The following is a 25220-nucleotide window of genomic DNA, read 5'->3' as shown; positions in this document are numbered from 1 at the left end:
ACATTTACGGGACGCAATGCTGCCTGCTTCTTATGTAAATGTCACCTGAAAGTGAGAACATACAATTCACCACCAAGGAGTTCAGTCACAAATTTAATTAACATTTTTTTTTAACAGGCGTAATCAGCATGTTCTCTGGAAGGGTGGTTGAAGCGTGAAGGGGCATGTGAATCTTTAGCATGGCACATAAATATCTGGCAATGCCGGCTACAACAGTGCCATGCAAACGCCTTTTCTCACTTTCAGGCGACATTGTGAACAAGTAGTGGGCAGCATTATATCCTGCAAATGTAAGCAAACTTGTTTGTCTGAGCGATTGGCTGAACAAGAAGTAGGGCTGAGTGGACTTGTAGACTCTAAAGGTTTACATTGTTTTATTTTTGAGTGCAGTTATATTTTGTACATAATTCTGCATTTGTAAGTTCAATTTTCATGATCAATATATTGCACTACAGTACTTGTATTCGGTGAATTGAAAAATACTATTTTTTTTGTGTTTTACAGTGCAAATATTTGTAATCAAAAATAATATAAAGTGAGCACTGTACACTTTGTATTCTTTGTGGTAATTGAAATCAATATATTTTAAAATGTAGGAAACATCCAAAAATATTTAAATAAATTTAAATTAATTTTTTTAATCGTGTGATGAATTTTTTAATCGCTTGACAGCCCTAGTGTGTGTGTGTGTATATATTGGATATTCTTGCCGGTAGATTCTTGCTCGCCTCTCAGGCAATGTACCTCTGCCTATTTCTGAAATAGGAAATAGTTCACAGTTGTCGCCATCCCCATCTGAGGAGACTCTGGACACCTTTTAAACAAGGAGGGTAGGACTGCGAAAGAAAACTGTGAGTCAGAGCACAGATTAGCTGACCGTTGGAGGGTTTATTAGACTTCTTCAACAGAGTTTTCTTTTGCTTCTTAAAAATGCAGAGGTAGTGCTGAGTGTGCAATGGGAACAGATGCATTGTTCTGGTAATTAACCAAATATAGTTTTCCCTAGTTATAACTTTTATATTTACAAAAAAAATATGTGTTTGGTTATCAAATCAGGCAAGTTGTTCCTCTCAGTTTTGTTCTGTAAATGCTTTTAAGATGTGTAAGCATACACAGTGCTGTGATCTCTCCTTCAACTAAAGCAATGCTGTGGAATTTCTGAGGGAGTGTTTATTGTTTTCTCTCACTTTGTGCTGCAGGCGCTGCTTGAGTCTATGGTGGACGCAGCTGAGAATCTTTGCCCGAATGTGATGAAGAAGACCCACATTCGGCAAGACCTGATTGAGGCCAGCACCGAGAAGATTTCCATTCCACGTACCTTTGTTAAAAATGTGCTCTTGGAGCAGTCTGGAATTGATATCCTCAATAAAATTAGGTATGTTAAAAGCACTATGAAACCTGTCCATAAATACTCTGAAGATGGTTAAAGGCCATGTGTTGAGTTGTCTTTCTTTGTTGCTTGTGTATATGTATATCAGTATGTTTCCTGAACATTCCCACGTAAGAATTCATATAGAAACTGGTATGTCACCATACAGGCCAATCGGCGTGGTCCAGGAAATGCAAATATTTAGGTTTCTACAACAAAGTTAATTGGATCATGTAGCACAAATCTAGTATTTGGTATGCCTATTTTCCTTCTTATTTCTGTGGCTTTAAATGACACAATCAACGTAAAAATTATATGTCTGAAATATGTTATCTATTGTTGTTACTGCTAACGCCTAAAATTACTATAACTGAAGGAAATTAGAAGATAACAAATACTATTGGCCACTTTACCACTTTATTTTGTGCATTTGATGGCATATTGTGTGTTGCTGGTTTTGCTGTTCTCCCTATTTAATTGGAAGACACTGTAACCCTTTTATGTGGGGGGGAGTTTTGCACAGCAACAAGGATCAGACAAACACATTTAAACATTTGAAAATAGGATATTCAAGCCACTAAAATTGGAAGGGGAATGCAGAGGCAGGTATAGCACTTTAAACTACTTGTAATTTATTTCTGAAAGATGAGATTCCAAGCTAGTTTTATTATATTTTTCTTTCTTTATTAAATTTACACCAGAGCATATACAAGACGTACTATATGGTCAAGTTCAGGAGGTAGGAAACTTAAGACTTTATGGTTGCTATCATTTCGATGGAGATAATTTTCTGCTAGGCAGGATTAATAGCAAAAGCATGTCATTTTGCATTGTGATGGTTGTATCTTTGCAATGGGAAAAGAGAGATTTATTTGTAAAGCATTAAAACTTAGGTATGTGAGCTTTTCAGAACACAGTAAAATTTCAATACCCATGGCTAAACAAGTGTATTTAGATTTTGTTTTTAAATGGGAAGCATGCGCTTTTTTCCCCATTACTCTTGTCAAGTTCAAGAGTAGATGAATGAAACTTCTCTCTCTTTTGATCCTCCCTCCCTTCTCACATTTAAAAAACAAAACTAAATGACCTTTGCTTTGAGACCAATCGTGGAAATTTTCAGCCCCACAAGGAAATGTCATAAAAGGTTATAAGCAGCTGAAAACATAGATATTGCAGACTTAGCTACACCTTCTGATACTAATGAAGGCCATAAAAGGACTTTTTTAGAGTCACAAGTTGTAAATAGCTGTGGGGGTTTTCAAGCATATCAGCCATATGTTCTTCTACGTTATATTAACACTATGCACCAATATAATACAAGGCAGTCCCATCTAATGGGTCGGAAGGCATACAGACCAATTCTCCTCTCATTGTTTTCTTACCAGAAACTCTTATAATGGGATTGGATTCTCAAAAGGAGTTTATGGGAGCTCAGAACTGAACTTCATTGCATTATAATAGGAATTGGGTGCTGCATTCCCAGAGGCTCCTTTGAAAATACCTGGCACGCTTAGGTTCCATTATTATGTCACTGCTATCTGTTGCTATTATTGCTTGTACATATTGCACGCAAAGAGAAAGGGAACATAGCTTTGTGTGTTAACTTAAACTGTTTTGTGGGTTGATACCGATTTATGCAATTAGGAAAAGATCACAAAGCCAAGAACCAGACCATCTACTAAAGCAAGCAAATTCTTTGTTGGGACACTTGTCTTTGTCTTTGTTTATGCTAAGGCCTTACTCATATAACTATGTCAGTTGGGGAGAAGGGGTGATTTTTAAAAAAAAATTTTTAAGTTGACATCATTATGCCAGTAAAAACCCTGGTGTAGATGCAGCTATACTGTTGTAAGGCACTTTATACTGGTTTAACTTATTTTGTTTTGCCGAACCAGAATAAGCCATATTAGAATAAGCATTTTTATGAGAGTTAAACTGCATCCTCACGACGGAGTGGGATGTGTGTTAACGCTTTAACTATGCTGACATAGTTAAAACGATACAGGTTTTAAATGTAAACAAGACAGGACAAAAGCAACCAGAAAACATTTTTTAATCTATTTATTCATTTAGGAAGTTTGACAGGTTTACAAATCGTTGCCATGTTACCATATCAGAAACCAAGTTGTAATCATTACAACCGTGAGCTTTTGTTACAGAAATATTATACAGTAAATATAGTAATCTCTCTATTTAATAGGGTATTACTATATTGTAAAAATGAGCCTTGGGCATGCCAGAAAACAAATTCAGTCACAATAGAAAGTTTGTATTTATTCATCCCTGTGAGATTTCTTCTTGCAAATAGGGAAGAAAATAAAGGGGGTTAGAGATAAATAAATCCTTGCTGCAGCCAATTTTAAATTCTGCATTTTGTGAGAAGTTTAACCTAGGGAAATTCTGACTCAAGGCATCAAAGGGTTAACCATTTAATGTCTTCAAAAGGGCCACTGTACATCTTTTGCCTACAGCATGTTGGTTGGTTACCTAGAGTTTGTTTCAAGATTTGGGCTCCATGAATTAGTATAATTCTGGAGACTTCTGCACTCTGGGAATACTTACTACTACTAACACCAGAACAAATAGTGAAACGTTTCTCTGTGTGTGTGTAGACGGAACAGTCACCATCTAAAGATTGGGGGGGAGGGATAGCTCAGTGGTTTGAGCATTGGCCTGCTAAACCCAGGGTTGTGAGTTCAATTCTTGAGGGGGCCATTTAGGGATCTGGGGCAAAAATTGGGGATTGGTCCTGCTTTGAGCAGGGGGTTGGACTAGATGACCTCCTGAGGTCCCTTCCAACCCTGATATTCTATGAGTCTGTGTGATGACAGTCAAAGCTGGAAAAAAAAAGTTTCATTTCCATGAAAAGAGAGTGGTAAACCGCAACACCAAGTACAAATCTAATGTAATGTTGGTTTCTGTGGGCTTGTCTTCACTGCAGTGTTAGCCTGAGGTATAGCAAGCACACAACCCAACTCCCATCCACAAACACACATTTCTAAGTCAAATAAGTGGTGTTTTAAATCCTTGTTAGCTGGCCCATGCTGGGAGGAGTGGGTGGTTTTGAAGCTGAGGTGATGCTGACACACAAGCTAGTAATGGATTGAGGATGCCACTGCAAGCTGCAGCTCAAATGAGCTCCACTGCTAATCCAATCAGTGTGCTAATCAAGTCACTCTGCGGGTATATCTACACTGCAGCTGCGAGTGAGTCTCCCAACGCAGGCGAACAGACTCACACTAGAGGGGCTTGAGCTAGCATGCTAAAACTAGCCATGTGGACTACTACTGGCTCCTACAGAGACTCAGCCTAGCAACCTGAGCTCAGACCCAGAGTGTCGGGTGGGCGTGAGAGTCTGAGCTGCCATCAGAGCCACAGTGTCCACACTACTATATTTAGTGCTAGCTCAAGTCTGTCTGCCTGGGCAGGGAGGCTCATTCCCAGCTGCAGGATTAACAAACCATGTGTGACTTGAGTGTGTTTTTGCAGTGTGGCTGCTCTAACCAGAGCTAAGCGTGCCCGAGTGGAGTAACTAGAGTATAGTAACTCATACTCGTTGCAGTGAAGGGGCAAGCCCAGTGTACACAGCGCTGACGTGTTAAATCTATCAGTGAGTCTGTGTTCCACACATGCTTGTTGAATGCTAAATACATGGGACTGGCTGAAACAAAATTTGTAAGGCAGGAACTAGTTATTTAAAGCAAAAGCACAAACAGTTTGCATCCCAGGAATGGTGATGGCAGGTTGCAGAAACAATACAGTTGTCATTTAGCTAACAGAAGGGTACAAAAAGGAGACAAGGCAATGTGTATAGAGACTAATTGTTAGGTAAAACAAGCCTTAAACAGGTAAGACTGTCTGAATTCACTCCAGACCAGATTTGTCTTCTCTAACATCAACGCATGTATTATTCGTAAGCAAATCTGACCATATAGTTCTTATTAAGTTGTCCCTTAGCCAGATGTTTTTGTTTCTGCCATTAGAAAAATGTTAGAAGCAGGTTGAAAATGGTCCAGGAGTTCTTGTGTAGAGTTATTTTTGAAGGGTTCAGTCCTTCTACTTGCACCTTCTTGTGTTTCATTCTCAAAGACAGTGGCAGACTCACAGATAATCTTCACACCCATAGAGCTAGTGCTGTAAGGGATGGCAAAGTTCTCTTGTGTGAATTGAAAGTTACTCTGTTCTCATTTTCAATGTTCACACAGCGAAGTGAAGCTGACTGTGGCGTCTTTCCTATCTGACCGAATTGTGGATGAAATCCTGGATGCACTTTCACATTGCCATCATAAACTGGTGAGTGTTTGCACCAGTCCAAATAGTTCAGGGTGTCTTACCCGCACCACAGCATTCATGACTTGTTCACTTTCTTCTTCTCACAACTGCATTTCTAAATCTGCCTAATTTTCATCAGCAGCGTCATTTGAAACATGGTCATAAGGTGAGTAGTCCTAGTTTAAGGCGAAAACAGCCACAGAAGAAGCTGCATTATTTAGCTGCCTTACTATCTCTTGTATGAATTATCACATCTGAAACCAAAAATGGCTTTGCAAGAACATATAGTCACTAGTTAAGGAGACAACTACTGGCTGTCGCGGTGAGACATTAGGCATTGCGATTGAAATAAAGTCAGATTTCGTTCTGTAGGAGACTGTGGAGCAAGCTGTAGAGACCTTACTTCCCAAACCGGTGCATATTCTGAGGCTACTTCAGAAATGTGAGGTCTTAGTCTGGAAGATATATCTATGTAGAAGATAAAATGTTCAGCTATTTACTGGAAGACGTTCTGCTGTCAACCACTTAACTGTCGATGTACCTGCTTCCTGAAGATTAGAGAAGAAATAGTGCTGTATGTCTACAGATCAGTTTATGAGCTCCTGTACGTTAAATGTTATTTTTAGTGGAGAGGGAAGTAGATTATTGGACTCAGACCCAAGGTGAGGGTGGGAGTAGCTAATGCTGGATTGCACAGAGCTATATAAAAAGACTGGCAGCAATAGCAAAAAAAAAAAAAAAAATATTTCCAAAATTTTCCCAAAGTTCCACTGAGAGTCAACGCTCCAAGCGTAGGAGCAGTATTGGCAGCATTGTCAATATAAGACAGATTTGTTTTACTATTATTGGTGCTCCTGCTGTTATGAAATGCTTCCTTTGTAGATCAAAGTATAAAGCTAGTGCATGCACAGACATTTGGAGAAAAACAGTAGTTCCACCTAGGAACTATCCAGTTAGATCTGTGTCTACCTTGTTTTCTATAGCACTGGCATGTTAAGGACCCTGGAGAGAGAGAATTTCATTAAAAACATTAATTTTAAGGCTTATTAAATATGCAACAAATTTTACATGTAGGGGAAATTTTACACCAAGTGTAATTAAAAACAGCTGAGGATTCATGTAGAGTCCTTTCTGAGATTATGAAAGGCTAGTCTCAAACAGAAACTTTTGTTTCAAGTGTGAATGCTTTAGGAACAAGCAAATTCAAATTGCCCTAAACCATATTAAGCCCAAGGTCAACCTATCTCCCATTCTATGTTGGAGCTTTAAAATCATACACAATATTAAGTGTAGTGTCACATTTCATTTTATATTGCAACCAGGTCTCTGATTATGGTATTTAGTGGGCATACAACACAATGTCACAATTTTTTTTACCACTTGCTGGCCACTATCTTGGGCCAGCCTGGCAGCAAGTGACTCTGTTGCATCAGTGACCAATCAGGGATCTTTACTGCCAAATTCAAACATCAGCAGCATCCTGAAAGTTCTTCTAAGCCCAAGGCAGAATCCAGAGAAAGAAGCACGAGAGAGATCTGATTTGTTATCGGACTGTTGCCCCAAGGAGGACTGTTACTGCAACCCCAAAGGGGCCAAAGTCACCACTACTGCATGAGGACTGACTGTTTAAAAATAACCAGCAACAACTCTCGGCTGGGTTGAATTGGGAAGCAGGAGGACCACAGCAGAAATCCAGACTTGAGACCAGCTCCCTGCCAGATAAACCCAACACAAGATCTTGGAGCAGAAAAAAGCCCCTAAATCTGAACTGAAGAGACCCTGACTGGAGAGAAGCCAGCAGACGCCAATTAGAGGAACCCAAGGAGACTGCAAACAGGATGGGAATGATTCCTATTCCACAACTGAACGTGAAAGAAGATTCAGCAACATCAGTGACAGCATGCATACTGCTCACTGCAGCCTCTCAGTTCCCAGATGGCTGCCCTGATGTTTGTGAACATTGTTGGGCCATCAGTCAGAAAGCTTGGTCCAGAAAAATATATTGGATCAGTTCTTCTGAGTGGGAAAAGATGCCACTGTATGCAAAGCACACAGGAAAAGACAATCATAAAAAAACCTATGCGATCAACTGGTGGGCACATTTTGGTAGAGTGTACCCACACAGTTTCAATTCTGACCCTGGACTGAAACTGGGTTCAGTGTTCTCCCTTCACACCATCCTCTTCTTCTCATGCTTCCCATATGAATGTGCTCACAATCTTTAAAATACTAACTTTAGATATTTTCTATTGACAGTTCATCATAAGGCGAATCCAAAATGAGATCCTGTATTGACAAACATCTTAAACTGATTCAAGTAATACAAACCACAGAGGTGTAATGGATACTTTTCTCTTATTATACCCTTTGTCAGTGTTAACATTAGCAGGGAACATTTTCAGGTCAACATTCTAAGCATTATGTTTCATATATTTTAAGGCCAAAAGTGACAGTTAGATCACCTAGACTGACCTGCTGTATTTCAGAGATGATTACCTCTGTACTGAGCCCAATGATTTGTGTTGGACTAAAGCATATCTTCCAGAAAGGCATTCAGTCTTGACTTGAAGACATCAAGAAATGGAGAATCCACCACTTGCCTTGGTAGTTTTTCCAATGCTTAATTACCCCCACCATTAAAAATTTGTGCCTAATTTGAATTTGTCTGACTTCAGCTTCCAGCCATGGGTTCTTGTTATGCCCTTCTCTGTAAAACTAAAAAGCCCTTTAAAACTCAGTATTTTCTCCCCATTAAGGTAACTTTTTCCATCTTCTTTTAGATAAAATAAACAGACTGAGCTGATAAAGCTATGTCTATACTACAGAGCCCATGCCAGTATAGTCCCCTAACATAGATGCCGCTTACACCGTCAGAAGAAGTTTTTCTGCCAATGTAGGAACATCACCTCCCCAAACAAAGTTAGCTATATTGATAGAAGCATTCTTCTCTAAGCACAGGTGCATCTACACTGTAGGTTTCACACCCCTGATCAATATAGCTATCCTGATATAAGTTTTTAGTATAGACCATGCCAGAGACCCTGTAAGAAGTTCTCTACAGTCCTCAAATTTGTGTATCTCTTCTGCTTCCGCTCTAATTTGTCAATATATTTTTAAAATGTGGATAGTATTCCAGTATCCATCTCACCAATGCTGTATACAGAGGTAAAATCACCTCTGTATTCCTACTCACTTCTTCCCTGTTTACATCGCCAAGGATGTCATTAACCCTTTTTGTCACGGCAGCACAATAGGAACTTATGTTCAATTCCATGTTCATTATGAACCATAAGTCTTTTTTAGAGTCACTGTTTTCCAGGATAGAGTTTCCCATTCTGTAGATATGGCCTGCACTCTTTGTTCCTTAATAATATAGGTTCCTTAATAACCTTGCATTTGTCTGTAGTAAAATATCTTTTATTTGAATGGGCTCAGACTGGATTGCTCTGTATGACTGCCCTGTTCATTTAAGTATTTGTTACTTTTATGCAGTTACCTTTATCAACCTAGCATGTCATCTCATCAAAAAACAAAATCAGGTTCAGTTGACAAGATGTATTTTCCTCAAAACCATATTGACTGGCATTAATTATATTCCCATTCTTTGATTCCTTATAAATTTAATTCCATATCAGGTTTTCTGTTGTTTTGCCTAGGATAGATGTCAGGTTAGCTGGCCCATAGTTACCCTAGTAGTCCCACTTACCCTTTTGGAATATTGGCATAATGTTAATGCTCTTCCAGTGTTCTGGAATTTTCCTGGTATTCCAAGATTCATTAAAAGTTTAACCTCAGTGGGCCAGAGAGCTTCTTAGCCAACTCTTTTAGGATTCTTGGGCTCAAGTGATCCGGGCCTACTGATTTAAAAATGTTTCCTGAATAGATGCTGTTTAACATCCTCCTTTGTTACTAAAGTACTTCATCATCCTCATGTGATATGAGCCCATGATCCTACTTCTTTTCAAATATAGAACAGGAATATTTATTTAACACTTCTGCCTTCTCTGCATCATTAACCATTTTAATATCTCCTTCTAGTTATGGCCTGATACTGTTTTTAGATTTATTTTGTTCCTAGTATACTTTTTTTAAAAACTCCTCCCGAGCCCTGCCAGACATAGATTTATCCCTGATGTCTTTAGCTTCCCTTATTAATTTTCTACACTTCATAATTTCTAATTTATACTGATTGCTATATAATTCCCCCTTTTTCTATTTGTTTGAGAGAAAAACAGGGTAACTTTGAGTAAATACCATCCTGGTTCAGCGAGAAGTGAAGGCAGCAATTAGATATATTTATTTAGATATAATTATTGTAAAAATATAGTATTTACATTTACCCAAAATTGTCCTTTTTCTTGATTATATTTCATGGCTTTTTGGCCATCTAATAAACTCTTCTTAAAGAACATCCCAATCAGTTTTACTCATGATTTTCCCCAGCTGTGAGACATTAGCCCTTTTAAAACACCAAGTGTTGTCTTCTGTTTTGCCCATATTAAATATAATCAAATCAGGATTACTGGGCCGTAGGCAGCCACTAGCTTCCAGTCCAGTGATTCATTCTTCATTATCCATCATAATGAGGTCCAAAATAATTACCCCATTTTGCCCGCACATTTTTTTATATTAGAGAAGATGCAGCACTTGTGATTCCTACATTTATTAGTGAAAATCATTCAATCCTCCTTTTTTTCACCAGTTGAGTATGCTAGCAATTTGTACATTCGTCACAGTAGTTTTTAAATGAAATGGCTTAGAAATATTAGGTATGGTATGAGGTTTTTTCCTCCTTTGGGTGATTTTATTTCCACAGTCCAGATAAGCAGAATCTCTTACTATGTGATTCTCTCTTATTAGCCCTGTTTTCTCCCCTCCTCCTTCCCTACCATCCAGTGTTGTGTGATGAGGGAATAGTTCTACAGGAAGATGCGGGAGGGCCTCCAATGCAAACAGTTGAGCTCACCCATTGTTCACCACCTATCATCACCTGCAGTGCACAACCACTCTGTTTAGTTTTTGTTGTTCGTTTTTAAAGATTTCTGATCAGTAGTTTCATCTCTTGACCCTTGTCTCTAGGCTGACCATTTGACCAGACGTGGTAAACCACTTCCACATCAGGAGTCACTGGAGATTGAATTAGCTGAAGAGAAACCAACTAAGCGCTCCACCATCACAGTAGAAGATTTGACTGAGATAGAACGTTTGGAGGATCTAGACACTTGTATGGTAAGACACTTTTCTTCAGTCCAATGGGTAAAAATCTAATCTTAAAAACGTCCTTATGCAAATTTCAGTGGGCAGTTTTTATTACATCAGCAGAATGAAATTAGGAATTTGGCTCAATAAATGTAAATAGTTGTATGTAAAACAAAAAATTATCCAAACCAGGTATCATAGATGAGTGGAAGGAAAACCCTTGCCTTTGTTCCATTATCCCTTTTCTTGGTATCTGTTCAGACATATTTGCTTGTAAGATAACCTCTCTTGCCCATGTTCATACAATACTGCTAATATAACCGATACCTCTTCTGCAGAGATTCTAGTATATGGCGCTGCGATGGCAGCAATAAATCAGACTATGCTACTTTGGCATGCTGTTTCCTGTCACAATATGCTTCTCTCTGCCTCTGTCATCGTGCCACTTGACACTAATCCATCAAGGTAGATAGTGGGCTTTTTGAGACCCAGAGGTAAACTGATGGCCATGAACTGCAGATGATTTTTTTTATATATGGAGGAAGTCTGAAACTCTTGCACATGTAATAAGGCTACAAAGGATGTAGATCTAATGATGGTGTTGGGTGAGATTTTCAAAAGCACCTGCATGCGTTAGGAGCACATCCCATTGAAATTCAATGGGACTAGTGCGGTAAATCACTCAAAAGCTTTATATATAGTTTTTGCATAAACGTTTTAAATAAATTACCTCTGGTCTCCATGCCATATCTTGAATCTTTACAGATGCACTCCAGTAGGCTGCCAATTATAGTTAATATTCGTTACCCTATTTCTTTTCCAACTCATTGTGGACATTTTTTGCTCAGTGTCTTGTTTGCTGTAGAGGTGACATCCATTGGAGGCAGCAACTTAAATTAACTATAGTATCCACTCCCATGCCTGGCACCTCACCAGAGTTTGCTTTGGTGCCGCATGTGTCTCCGACACCAGCAAATCCCATTTTCCTCCCTTTGGGGCATTGGCTGTTACAAGGGTCATCAAAGATTCTCATTACCAGTCCTCTTGAGTTCCAGAAGCTTTCTGCAGCCAACTGTCAGTTTAGGTGTTTAGTGATTGCGCTTAATGGTGGCCCTGAGGGACAACGTCATAAGACACGTCACACTTCAGCACAAGCTTGATTGTGCCTGTAAATGAACTTGAACGTACCAGATTAGTATGCAGAAATCTATGGTAATTGAAATTTCTGCTCTTAGAATTGTACTTTCAGTATGAAAATGCTCTCCCGGTAGGGTTTTTTAAAGCAAACATAGCCCTTGTCTCTGTCATCATACAGTGTATGTAAGGGGACCATGCTAGTGTTTTATCTTTTTCTTTGCTCAAGTTTAAAAAAAAAAAAAGGAAAATATGAAGTCACATATTAAATATTAACTGTTTGTACCTTACCTAGAGCAGCTGTTTTGAAGAGTATTTAATATCCCTGTTTTCCTCCCCATTCATACAACTTAATCACATGGCTGAACCCCTTTTGTAATTCTGATTCTCATTGACATCCACTTGCTATGGGGAATGAAATTATATTTCAGATAAATACACTGTATACAGGAGCTCTGATCGCCCATGGTGCTGAAAACTCCATTTGTTCAAAAATTAAAATGTATCCAGTTTCAAATATATATATTCTTGAGCTGAGAAATTCATATAAGGGCTGTTTTTGCAAACTGTGTGCCTTCATTTTGCATTGTGGTATTGATTGCACTTGTATAGGAGACAAACTGAGAGACAAACTCAGTAATGTGGGCATACCAGCCTTGCACAGTGCTGGTGTCAGTTTGTTGATGTTATAAGTGTCCTAAGAATAGATATCTTCGCTTCTAATTCCATCCAGTTTAGCTTATATCATGGATGTTTCCAGATGGGTCTATTTTAGCTGTATGAATTCCATATATACTTCAGACATGGCCCTTGAAAAAATGTGGATATAGAATCAATGTGGTAAAAGAAAGGTTTCCATTATATTAGTTTCATAGTTTTCCCAAAGCCATTTATGTATAGTTAGAAAAGTTCGTCCTGTGGGGCCCCTTTTTATATGGCATCAGAGAAACTTTGGGAATTAGTCCATGCAAGAAACAAATATATTAATGAAAGGTTCTAAGAGGGAATAAAAAATGCACATGATTTATGAACCATAACTTAGTTTATTTTATTATCATTGAATGAGAAATAGTAGCTTACCCCAAAGTTTCTAAAACTTTGTTAATTATATAGATCATTAGCTTGTTTGTCCATTAAACATCTGTTTAAGGTAGGGTTTTTTTTGTGCTGGCAGCCTAAATGCTCCAACAGACCAGAGCTGTGTGAAATATTCTCTTCAGATCTCAAACTCATTCATGCTGAATTTGGGTTCGGTGCTCAGCCTGAACCTGAGCCCGGGCTTTCCACTGACATCTATCCCTTTGCCCCAACAAGCTCCAAAGACACCTGTGGTAGAGGAAGCCAAGGAATTGTTGGAGAGGGAAATATAAGTGGTGAACTTGAAACTGCCAATGTTCTAGAGGGGCTAGTTGACGACCATCTGCAAATGGGACCCTGCCATGTTTGGGCAGCCCTGTGAGATATATATTTAGATACAGTCAGGATGAGGAATGGTCTCCACCAGCCCAGTCCAGAGAAGAGAGCTGCTATTCATTTCTGAACTTTCTGTATCAGACAACAGAATAGAAAGGAGTGCAAGGAATGTGGCTTTGAAAATGACTATTTAAAATAGAGATTTGAGTTTTATTTCCAGTATCTGCCTGTAAAGAATTAGAAAGAGTTTAACACTGTACATTTACAATGCTTCAGAAGTTATTCAGACTTGATTCCTAGACAACATGTCATTATGGCCACAACCCAATAATCTGAATGACTCGTCAGCCGCGGGAGAACTTGCCATTCTATTCTGGAGAGCACTGGGAATGAGTGAATGGTCCAATATAGAGCAGGATAGCTTGATCATTATTGACCTGGGAGTTTCTGATCGCCCTGAGTTGTAATACAGTAAATTGATGCTACCCTAATCTGCAACTATCATACTTGTCTAAATTTTAATTAGAGCTGTATTTATCTAAGGGCCTATTATGATCAAAGTTGTGTGTAAGTAAGATTGAATGTGACAGCTTTGTTGTTTTATGCAAAAGGCCACTTAGTCTGCTCAGATGAAAGGAATAGGCATAGACTTTTTGAAAGATTTGAGTCGGTAATGAAGGTTGACTTAACTTAATAAAATTATGTTTTCTCACATTTTCTAGATGTGTGAGACAAGATTGACACTTTTTAAGGAACAATGCATTTTACCACTGGCTTAAGATAAATTACCCATTTTAACCTAAGTAGAATATCAAGCACATCTGCATATGTAATTTTTTCAGCAGACTGACTGATTAACCTTTCCTACAAAAGGGAACTATGTACATTATTTGTTCATCCTTTATTCTTTCAACACAGGAATTATTCTGCCGCAGGACTGTAGTTTTTAAAGGATGCTTGAAAGCTGATCTTCTTTAGAATGGACAAAATATAGCTATATTTCCAAGAAAATTATTAAGCTATTTGAATATTTTTCCCCCTAGAATATTAAGAAATAATCATTTTTGAGCTTTTATTTAAAAAGCAGAGAAGTTATGAGTAGCATATATCCTGTACTAGAAGACCGTCACATGTTAGTGATCTTGAAAATACCCATTCTAACAACATAACGTTGTTACTCTCAGTAATACAGAGTGCAGGGCTAGTCTAAGATAGTTTCCCAAGAGAAAAGCAGGCAATCTGTTTATTTACATTCCTCTGGTATAATAATAATAATTAATAGGAAATTATTTCAAAAAATGTCAAAGAACTGTAGGTTGTAGCATATGTATCTGTTTGTGAAATCCTTTTAATAATGTTCCTGTGAAAGAGTCAAATGTTTGGGCTGTGAATTATGAATTCACTAGCTGTTTGTGTAACCTATGCCTGCTGGGTGTGGTGCTCTGTCCCCCTCTAGTGACACCTAAATCACTTAAAGATTAATGAATCTGCTACAGCCTTAGCCAAGAGCTGTGTGGCTTTTAGCTCATGCAGTAGAGACTCATATACTAAGCTTCAGAGATCCCAGGTTCAATCCCGCCCGCTGATAACTGGTTACATTCGCCGCTAATAAAAATGGCCTGCCTCAATGAATATCAAATCTGTTCTTTTAATACCATAAGTAGACGATGGTGACTCTATAGGAAGATGAAGGACCGGTAGAAAACTTTAATGAAATGTAAGCAATAGCTTAATATTGTAGTGTTTCAGTGATACTGCAAGATAAAGAACAATTTCTGTAAAGGAACAGAAGACTAGGGGAAAAATAGCACTTACTTGCTTTGGGATATACTAAAGAGCAATTGTGGCACAGATCTAGCACATAGGTTCAACCTCCTGCAATGGACTCATGATCCTGGAAGTCTTGGAAGATAAGACAAACGTTTACTTCTCTGCTTTCAGAGCCAAATATAAAACACACTTCTGTAACCTACATTTCCCACAATAACACATTAAATAAAAATTCACAAAGCACCAAAAATCAGCCCTTTCTGACTGTGGAGGAAAGAGAATGAGCAATATATCTGGTATAATTTTGGAAAGTGTTGTGATGTGGTATATTGATTGGGGCAGATAAGAACAAAGCTAGTGGCTGTCAGTGTATTTACAGTGACTCTCCACTGATACCCTGTCCTCCCACACCTCTGTCTTATCACTTCCCATTTGTCTGCTTATTCACCTGCTGAGTAATTGACTGAATCCTACATCTTGCATGACTTGCATCCGATGAAGTGAGCTGTAGCTCATGAAAGCTCATGCTCAAATAAATTGGTTAGTCTCTAAGGTGCCACAAGTACTCCTTTTCTTTTTGTGAATCCTACATTGTGAGCTCTCTGTAGCAGGGACTTTCTTTGCTGTCTGTGCAGTGCCTAGTACAGTGGAGTCCCAATTCTTGCTTGGGATCCTTGTGTACCACTGCAGTAGAAATAATTAATGGTATTACTACCGCTTGTATACGCTAGCAGTGATGAGATCTGGAATCTATCACATCAGTAGTACTTTGCTTCTAGCCCTCATTTGTTTCTGTCCCCCACCTTATTGTCTGTTCTGGAAGTTATGGCTGAATGGTTTTGAAGGATTTTGAGATTTTAATTTTTGGAAAACGGAGACTATTTTTATAAAATGGGGCTCCTTGCGAGCACTACTATCTAGGGGAGGTGTAATGTGCTTTGGCATTGCAGATCTAGCTTTTTTGTGGTGGTATAGTTCAAGCAAGAGACTTTTGTCTCTGCAGTTTCTCCAGATTCAAAAGGAGTTGCACAGATAAAGAAAAGCTTAAAAATGGTATATTGTCTCATGGCATTATTTTGTACCACTCCTTATGGGTCCTTGATTGGTTAACTTTTCCACTGACTCTAAAGCCAGGGGTTCTCAATCTTTCTCACATTGTAAACCCATAGTCCCTCACAGGTAGTCCCCTGCACATACACACCAGAATCCTATGTGCTGATTCCCAGAGCACTTTTACGAGTCACTTTAGAATCTGGCACAATAGCATATGGGGACATTCCTGGAATCCAGGGAGGATCGATCACAAATGATAGAGCAAATCTACTTCACAGGAAGATCAATGTAAACAACGCAGGGAGGTTAATAATACCTCTGCCTCCCCCACATTCAGGACAACTTCTGAAGACACTCCTGGGACTCATGATCCATGATTCTGTGTCCATAAGCTTTTTTTCCAGGTATACAGTGCCATCTGAGAAATCAAAAGACAGTTGGAACTTGCATGAAAGTTGACAGTTTTGCAGAATCCTATAGATGTCCCATTCATTTTCAAACGTTAGGAATATGCTAATACAGTGGAGTCACGTCTTATGCGGGGGTTAGGTTCTAAAGTTAGCGTAAGCCTCGTGTACTTGGCCTTGAAACAGTGAATCACGCCTTGGTCGCGAGGTTGGAGGATGGAGGTGGTATTGGTGAGGAGAAAGACAACTTCAACGTCGTTATGTGCAAACTGGAATGCCTCAGGATGGCCAGGAGCATTGTCTACGATCAGCAACACTTTAAAGTCAAGTCCTTTCTCTTCGAGGTACCGCTTGACCTCCGGAATGAAACACTTGTGGAACCAATCCAGAAATAATGCTGCCGTCACCCAAGCCTTTTTATTTGATTGCCAGAACACAGGCAGGAGATTTTTGTTCTTGCCTTTTAGGGCACGGGGATTTGCAGCCCTGTAGAGCAAGCCTGGCTTTATTAAATGCCCAGGCGCATTGCCACAAAAAATGCAGTCACATGGTCTTTAACTGCTTTGAAGCCAGGAGTTTTTCTTTCTGATTTCGAAGTGTAAGTGCGGTTGGGCATTTTTTCCAGAAGAGCCCAGTCTTGTCAGTATTAAAAACTTGTTCCGGAAGATAGCCCTTTTCTTTGATTGTTCGGGGTAGGCTTTTGCTGCCTCTTCATTTGCAGATGCAGCTTCACCAGTAGTTTGCACGTTTTTGAGGTTGAAGCGGTTGCTAAAACTGTTAAGCCAACCTTGGCTGGCTTTGAATTCCTTCTCATCAGAAGGCTGTCCCTCTTCGGCGGGAGGTTTGAACAGCGCATAGAGGCTAAGAGCCTTTTCTCACAATGTGTTGTCATCGATAGGCACACATTTACGGTTCGTGTCTTCCAGCCATAAGTTTAATGCCTTTCCAGGTGTTGAGTTGTGCGGGGAGTGAAGCCAAGTCATGATGTCACTTCCCCTCTTTATAATTTCTTCCAGCTTTCTGGAAAGATCTTTTGCTATGGTGTGGGTCAAGCAGTCTCCATTTTCTCTGTGCTCTCTCTGAGAAGTCTTCTGAGATGATCACTGGGAGAGTGGATTCCCTTCAATGGGCCATCAGTGCATCTGGCTACTCCATTGTTGTACCTAAAAGGCTGGTTGTGGGTGTTCCCAACCTCACAATATATTTCAGTAATACACCCATAGAAAAACTTCATAATCTCACATACAATGACAGCACATACAATCCAACAGGATATTAATGTTCAACGGATCAGTACTTTAAAAATGATACCTCACAAGGCATGCTTTGTACAAAACACATCATAATTATATGCCAGTGGTGAATTTGGGGGTTCCAGGGTGCTGCTTTGAGGTACAGAGTGCCACACATACCCACAGGGTGGGCAAGCAAGGTGGTCTCGGTTGCCAACTTCCAGAGGGCACCACCATGCTGCTGGGCTATTTTCCCTTATGCTCTGATTGGCCGGCCTTTATTTTTATTTTTTGGGGCCCTGCTGCTGTGTTGGTGGGGCACTGAAAATATTTTCAACCCTCAGAGTCAAAACAGCTAGAGGTGGACCTGCATGCCCATTAAATTTTTAGGCTACAATTTTCAAAAGTCACTAATGACTTCAGGTTTCCAACTTGAGACACTTTAAAGAGACTTGACTTTCAGAAAGTGTTGTATACCCAGCCTCTGCAAATCAGGTTCCTTTAAGGTGTCTGAAGTTGGGAACCCACAATTATAAGACTTGTTAAAATCTTGTTCTCAGTCTCTATGGGGTTGAGAGAGGAAACACATTAAAATTGTAATACTGGACAATTCAGGTACACAGCGGTACTGTATGTTTTCCTAAATCTAGCTCAAATTTCTGTGTCAGATTCTACCTTCCTTGTGATCTATTCTAGTTATTGGCCTGTCATGAAATACATTCAGAATGCAAGAAACTGTTTTCAATAACAATCAACTACACCTGATGAAAAAGGTATCTCCACTTTTCTAACTAGAACATGAATTGTGTAGTGCTGATATTGGATATTTTTTACCTTAAGGCACTTTGTTGTCACGAGCTTTGGCAGTGATCCCTCAGGTCTGATCCTTTCTTTTTCCCCAGAAAGCTCAGGTTTTGTAACAGAAGAGTGTGTAGTTGCCTGTTTTATGGTGGTATCTAGCTTATTAATATTGACTTTGTCACTTATTGCCAGTTTGATTGTTGGCTCATTCTTGTGGGTTTTTTTAAATGAGTCCAATGATCATCCATCATTGGCTCACTCTTGTGGGATTTTTACTGCACTGCATATTTTCAAGGGGAGGGTTTTACACATAAGTTAGGACATTCTGATTCAATTAATGTCTAACACATTGGTTCTCAGCAAGGGGTACGTGTATCCCTGGGGGTACTTAGAGGTCTTCCAGGGGTACGTCAACTCATCTAGATATTTGCATAGTTTTACAACAGGCTACATAAAAAGCCCTGGCGAAGTCAGTACAAACTAAAATTTCATACAGACAATGACTTGTTTATACTACTCTATATACTATATGCTGAAATGTAAGTACAATATTTATATTCCAATTGGTTTATTTTATAATTACTGTACATTGTAAAAATTAGAAAGTGAGTAATTTTTCAGTAATGTGCTATAACACTTTTATTTTTATGTCTGATTTTTAAGCAAGTAGTTTGTAAGTGAGATGAAACTTGGGGGTACGCAAGACAAATCAGACTCCTGAAAGGGGTACAGTAGTCTGGAAAGGTTGAGAACCACTGGTCTAGCAAGCTCACCCTCTTCTAGTGATTGAGGAGCTTTCTGTTCTGATTTGCAGCATGGGCCTTTTCACATCCTTTTAACTCCTTTAGTGTCTCACTTGATTGGTTTGGCCCAGATTATATATCTGGTTTGTTCAAGGCAACCTAGTTGGCCCCAGAATTCTATGGTATCTTTTAAAAAAATAGGAGAGAAACAGTTCTTTCCTACTCCTAGTAGTCCATGTGCACTCACTTTGGTTTCTACCTTAAATTGTGCTTTGCCAGGAATGAGAGGAGGATGTCTGATTCTTTTTACTATACTAAATTTCTATCTCCAGACAGTGTGGGCAGAGAATAGTAGCTCACAGGAGGAGGAGGGAAAGAGGAAAAAGAGGATGTCTATAATGGGAGGCAATGGAGAAAGAAATTAGCCATTTTTTAAAGTGGAGGTGGATTAATATGATTCTATTAAAACAAAATCATGTGGAAATAGAGGGGGAAAACCAGGAACAGCAAATAGTCCATTTCTTCCGCCCTTATTCAGGTTCTGAAGAACCTTACTCCATGTATAGTCCCATTAGAAAAGGTGGGGGTATTAGTGCAGTATGATGTTGCTCCACGTGAGTAAATGTGGCAGAATCCATATAAAAATTATGCATTGGAAAGGGAAAAGGGGACTAGAATATTGAATTTAAATGAAAATAACAAAAATTGGGTAACATTTAGAATAGGAATAAGCAGAGGGTGGTTTTGTTTCTTTAAGACAAAGTGTTAACAGCATTAAACAAACAAAAACAAGACTGGGGGACAGATATATAGAAAATGTCCTGTTCAAAACAGAATGGAATGTGACTTCAGCTCTTAAATTCCAATCATGAGTAGAGTCCCATAGTGCAGTCTTTAAGTATTCCAGGGAAAGTTCAGGTCCATGTGTTGTAATATAACTCTGAGTAATTGCAGCCTGTGGCTACATTTTGTTCATTACCTAGCCTATCAATTCTTGGCTTACAGAAGATGAGGTCTTTCCTTTTGGACAGAAGTACCCATTCTCTATCATGTCTAACTTATTTTAAGACTATATGCTGTCTCATGGACATCTGCCTAGGTAGGGAAATCTCAATTAAGGATAAAATTCACAACCCCTAAACACAGAGTCAGCACAAGGCTTATGCACCACTCAGTCATATTGAAAACCTCATGTAGTGCTCAAGGTGGACTTGAGTGAAGTGTAGGCCTCATGTTTTCCCTCTTTATAGGGGTCAACTTCACCCTCAGGGCTTGATCTGGCTCCTATTGAAGTCTGTGGCAAAACTCCTGTTGATTTCTGTGGTGTAGGATCAGGGCTAAGGGAATATTAGACACACTTAAGCTGGAGACCGGGGTATAGGATCCTTCAAGGTAGGAGGGTCCCAGAGCTTGGGCTGAGCCCAAACCGTTTACACCACAATTAAACAACCCCTTAGCCCAAGTCCCTCCCACCTGAGTAAGCTGGCACAGGCCAGCCGTGGGCATCTAATTGCAGCGTAGACGTACCCATAGACTTCAGAGGGGTTGAGATTTTTATTTTATTTTTTGTGTGTTGATATTTAGTAAGGATGTCTTAGAAGTGACCTAGAGGATTCAGGATTATCTGTATGCTAGGAAGATATACCTGACAGCCTCTTGTGACTGGTACATTTTGTGCCTTGAGGAGCACATTGGCTCGGTTAACGTGTTTTTTTTCAAGGATACTGCCTCAAATCATAATGTTCTGAGCAAAGAGGCTGCTAAGCCATTCACTGCTCCAAGTAATCTAGGTCTGGTTCAGTGGCATGAGCCTCCTTTGTGTCTGAAATGTCATAGCTTTCAGAGCACAAAACCTCCGAGGATCTACCGATGGTGAGGAGGTTACTGGCGTTTATGCCTTGGTGACTATTGTTCAGTTCAATAGTTATGTCATTCTGAGCATAGAAAAGAGAGAGACAAAAATAATTCTCTCTCTCCAGTTCAGGATCTAGTGCTGCCATGATATCCACACTCACACGTGGCCAAATAAATCAGATCCTTTTTACAAGCATTAATATCCACCCTGTGAGCTCAGAAGCATGAGGAAAGGCATGTGACTGGTTCCCCCTGGGGTGCCACCTGAAACTGGGGTACCACTGAGCCCCCCTGACCCAGAAGCCTGGGCTCCCTTTACACTGTACTGCTGTGTCCAGCCTTCACTTTAACCAGCACACATACAGGAAGGGGGTCACCCAGATGCAGTTACATGCAGACGCTGTGATCAGCTCTGCATGGGAAGGCTCCATTTAAAGAACTTCCCAGCTACTCAGATACACACCCTCCTCTGGAGTGCAAACCCAAAATTATACCATCTTACGCTGCACAGGGAACTGTACAGTGTAAGCTCATGAAATTCACCCCCTCCCTCAATGTAGAGAAGAATATGCAACAGCTTTCTGCCCCAAGTTATCACTCCCCCACACACTGGTTTTAAATAAAGCAAAAACAAGTTTATTAATTACAAAGGATAGATTTTAAGTGATTGTAAGGGATAGCAAACAGATCAAAGCAGATTTACCTACAAATAAACAAAACACACAAACTAAGCTTAATATACTATACTAAAGAGATTGGATATGAATAGCAGATCATCACCCTAAGTGATGATACAAGCAGGCTGCAGATTCTTAAGGGGCAAGTTGTACTGGCTTACAGCTTGGAAACCCCAGGTGTTCCATTCACAGACTAAAAATCCTTTTACCTTGGTCCAGCACTTCCACCAGTTCAGTCTTTGTTCCTCAGGTGTTTCTAGGAGTCTCCTTGGGCGGGGAGCCAGTGAAGAACCTTGATGATGTCATTCCCCTGCCTTCAATAGCTTTTGCAAATGGCGGGAAACCTTTCTTTAAAAACGTGGTTCCCACGCCAGTCACTGGAAAAACATTGACATTCCAAGATGAAGTCCAGTACCAGGTGACCTGTTCACATGTCTCTGTAGTGTTACAGCAGCCGTGAGTCAGAGCTGTCTGTAGCATCCTCAGGAAAGCTCCCCGGTGAGAGAGAAGCTTCTTCTAAGGCCTATTGTTTCTCCTAATGGCCCTTCAACCTGAATGGGCCCTTCCCAGCCAGCCATCCTAGACTGAGAGCCTTTTGCCTAGTGGGCATTCCACAGGTATAAACACATTTGTAATATAGATACATAGTCAATATTCCTAACTTCAGATACAAAAATGATACATAGGATAATCGTATTCAGTAAATCATAACCTTTCCAATGACACCTCACATGACTTATCTTGCATAAAATATATCAGAATTATACCATAATCATATCATCATAATATCTCTGTGACTAATATGGGTGCAGTGTCACAAGGAGTTTTAATGACATTGTTCTCCAATTCTCTAAATATACAGGGCCCATCCTTCAAAATGTTCACATTGCCTTAGAATTATGCCTTTATTAAACAGCTCAGTATTTATAGTATTTTAGGAGTTTCCTATACTTAATATAGAGACGGTTTAGGTCATAATGCAAATATTGAAGTTATTTAATTATGTAAGGAAGGGTTACTGCTATAGAAGAGGCTCTTAGCCCCATCCTGGATTTCAAATTTTTGAATAATTCTGTCGAAAATGGAGAATTCAGGATGGTTTTTTTCAGTATCTATTTTTCCCTTACAAAATGGATGAGACTGGATGTATGCTCTGAACCAGATGCAAATTTTTCTGTACACGTGGTTCCTTGAGATAATTACGCAAGATGAAGAAGTGTCAACTTATAAATACTTTCAGGAACTGTTAGATTTATTCCGTACAGGCTTTTTCTTCCTTGTAACAAAAACTTTGGCTTTTTTCCCCTTACGTACTTTAATAGCAGGCATTATGTGGTTTAAAATAAAGATGTAGAAGCAGTATTACTAGTTAAAATAAAACATGTCTGTAATTTTGTTGAAATTTCTTAGTGTGCATTTGAGCCATATCTCAGCAAGTAGCAAAGTTGAAGCTTTCTTGGTTATTAAAATAAGCTCAAGGACAAATCTGCTAAGTTTATTTTATTACATTGCTATGCTTTTATTTTGGAGGCCATTGTTATGCAAAATAATTCTAAAAGTCAACACAGTTTAGAAGAGACTAAAATGAACGAATCATGTACTTTCTCCAGAGTAATTTGACTCCTTGAAAAAAATAAAACAAATACATTCCTTACATTTGTGATACACATATCATTCTGCAAACATAAAACCCATTGTACCTTATGTGTAGAGAGCAAATAAATTGTGAAATACAAGAAGCGACTTTGAGGTTGTATCCTGAACTGGTATTAATTAGCATAACTCCACTGAATTCAGTGGAGCTACGCCTGTTTACACCAGCTGAGGACCTGGCTCTTGATTTCTAAACAATGCATTAGTGTTTTTGCTGTTGAATTTTATGCCAGATATTTAGTTAACAGTCATGTATTGTAATATTCTATTTTATTTTCAAGGATAATGGTACTCTAGAGTAGACTTTAAGGATTATGATCAGTGATGCCATCAGGGTAAATGGGAAATGCTTGGCTAAATCCCTGCACTTTGTGCTAAGAATTTACCTCTTTAAAATAAGATATAAAATCATTGGCAGTTGAAAGTATTAGCCACAACTCCGTTTTTGTCTTATTTCTGGATTCTTCTATAGTGATGGGTTAGCAACCTACCCACCCAAAGACTCAGTGGTCCAAGGAAGGATAGTTTATTTACTACTTAACCCAATAAGTACTGATACGCTTTTCATGATTTACAGATGTGTAATGCCCCTAACCATTGTGCTCTTTGAGAATAAAGTAAGTGTGGAAAATCATGATTGATGGAATGGTGTTGCAGCCTTGAGGGTCATTTTCCCTAGGGCACTGGAATTGTGCAGGGATTTTGGTAAAATGCCATACTAAACTTTTCTTTTGCATAATCTGTTAAAAGGACATTGCCAAACTCTTTTTTAAAAATGCATGTTATTTCAATTATTGTTTATAACATCTTAAATCCTTGAAAATAAATATTCTCTCTCTGCCAGTTTATTTCCATTTGGCAATTTCCCCTCTCCTCCTTCCCACTCTCATTTTCAATGAAGCTCTTTGAGGTTTACATGCTCTTTTGTGCTCCATCTTCAGTAATGGTGTCCCCACTTACTCTAGGAGTTGTTATTTTAACTTGTATTTATTTTGACAGATGAAAAGGAAGACATTTTACAGGGGACTCTCTTGATCTGGAGTCAGACCCTAATTCTGCAGTCAGTTTCCTCCATGACCTTGGGCAAGTCTCTGTGCCTTCCCCATATGTCAAATGAGGATTATAATGTTTCCTTTTTGTCTGCTTTGTCTCTTTAGACCCCAGTCCAGCAAAGCTGTTAAGTATACTGTAACTTTAAGTATGTGAGTAGTCCTGTCGACTTCAATGGGACTACTCAAACCTTGAAAGTTAAGTATTTGCATAAGTCTTTGTTGGACCATGGCCTTAGATTGCAAGCTCTTTGGAAGCTGTCTCTTCCTGAGGCGCTAATCTCAGCTGATTGCTCAAGGTACCTATGCAGCAGTAGCAGAGCATTACGAGGAATAGTGGCTATAAAGAAAGGTTTTGCTGTAGTTTGATTTCTAAATGCCAGCGGGGGAGATTTATCGTAAGAGCTCTTTAGTTTTGGAAAGATATTTCTCAAAAGAGTCTACACTTTTAAGGCAGGTAACATTTTGGGCCCAAACTACATAATATTCATTGGGGTTTTTTTAGCCAAAAAGACAAAATATTGAAAAAAGTTAGGGGGTTAGGGAGTTTCTAATGTTGTTTTTCAAGTAAGCGTCAAACCACAGACAGAATAA

General features: G+C 39.2%; 1 protein-coding gene across 5 annotated transcripts in view; it reads left to right on the top strand.

Moving 5' to 3' along the window:
* The window catches only part of CARMIL1 (capping protein regulator and myosin 1 linker 1), a 256105-nt gene that overhangs the window by 189421 nt on the left and 41464 nt on the right, over positions 1–25220 (top strand). For all 5 annotated transcript variants that reach the window (XR_012157297.2, XM_073331850.2, XM_073331849.2 and 2 more), the window contains 3 exons: positions 1200–1375; positions 5575–5662; positions 10721–10870. Coding sequence is in view for 4 of the 5 variants with exons in the window: in XM_073331850.2 (XP_073187951.1) it covers positions 1200–1375; positions 5575–5662; positions 10721–10870 (414 nt within the window). In the remaining variant the exon portion in view is untranslated. The remainder of the gene's footprint in view (positions 1–1199; positions 1376–5574; positions 5663–10720; positions 10871–25220) is intronic.

The sequence above is a fragment of the Lepidochelys kempii genome, chromosome 2, assembly GCF_965140285.1.
Source record: "Lepidochelys kempii isolate rLepKem1 chromosome 2, rLepKem1.hap1, whole genome shotgun sequence".
Taxonomy (NCBI): domain Eukaryota; kingdom Metazoa; phylum Chordata; order Testudines; family Cheloniidae; genus Lepidochelys; species Lepidochelys kempii.
Note: the sequence above shows the minus strand (reverse complement) of the source record. Positions and strands in the feature narration are given on the sequence as shown.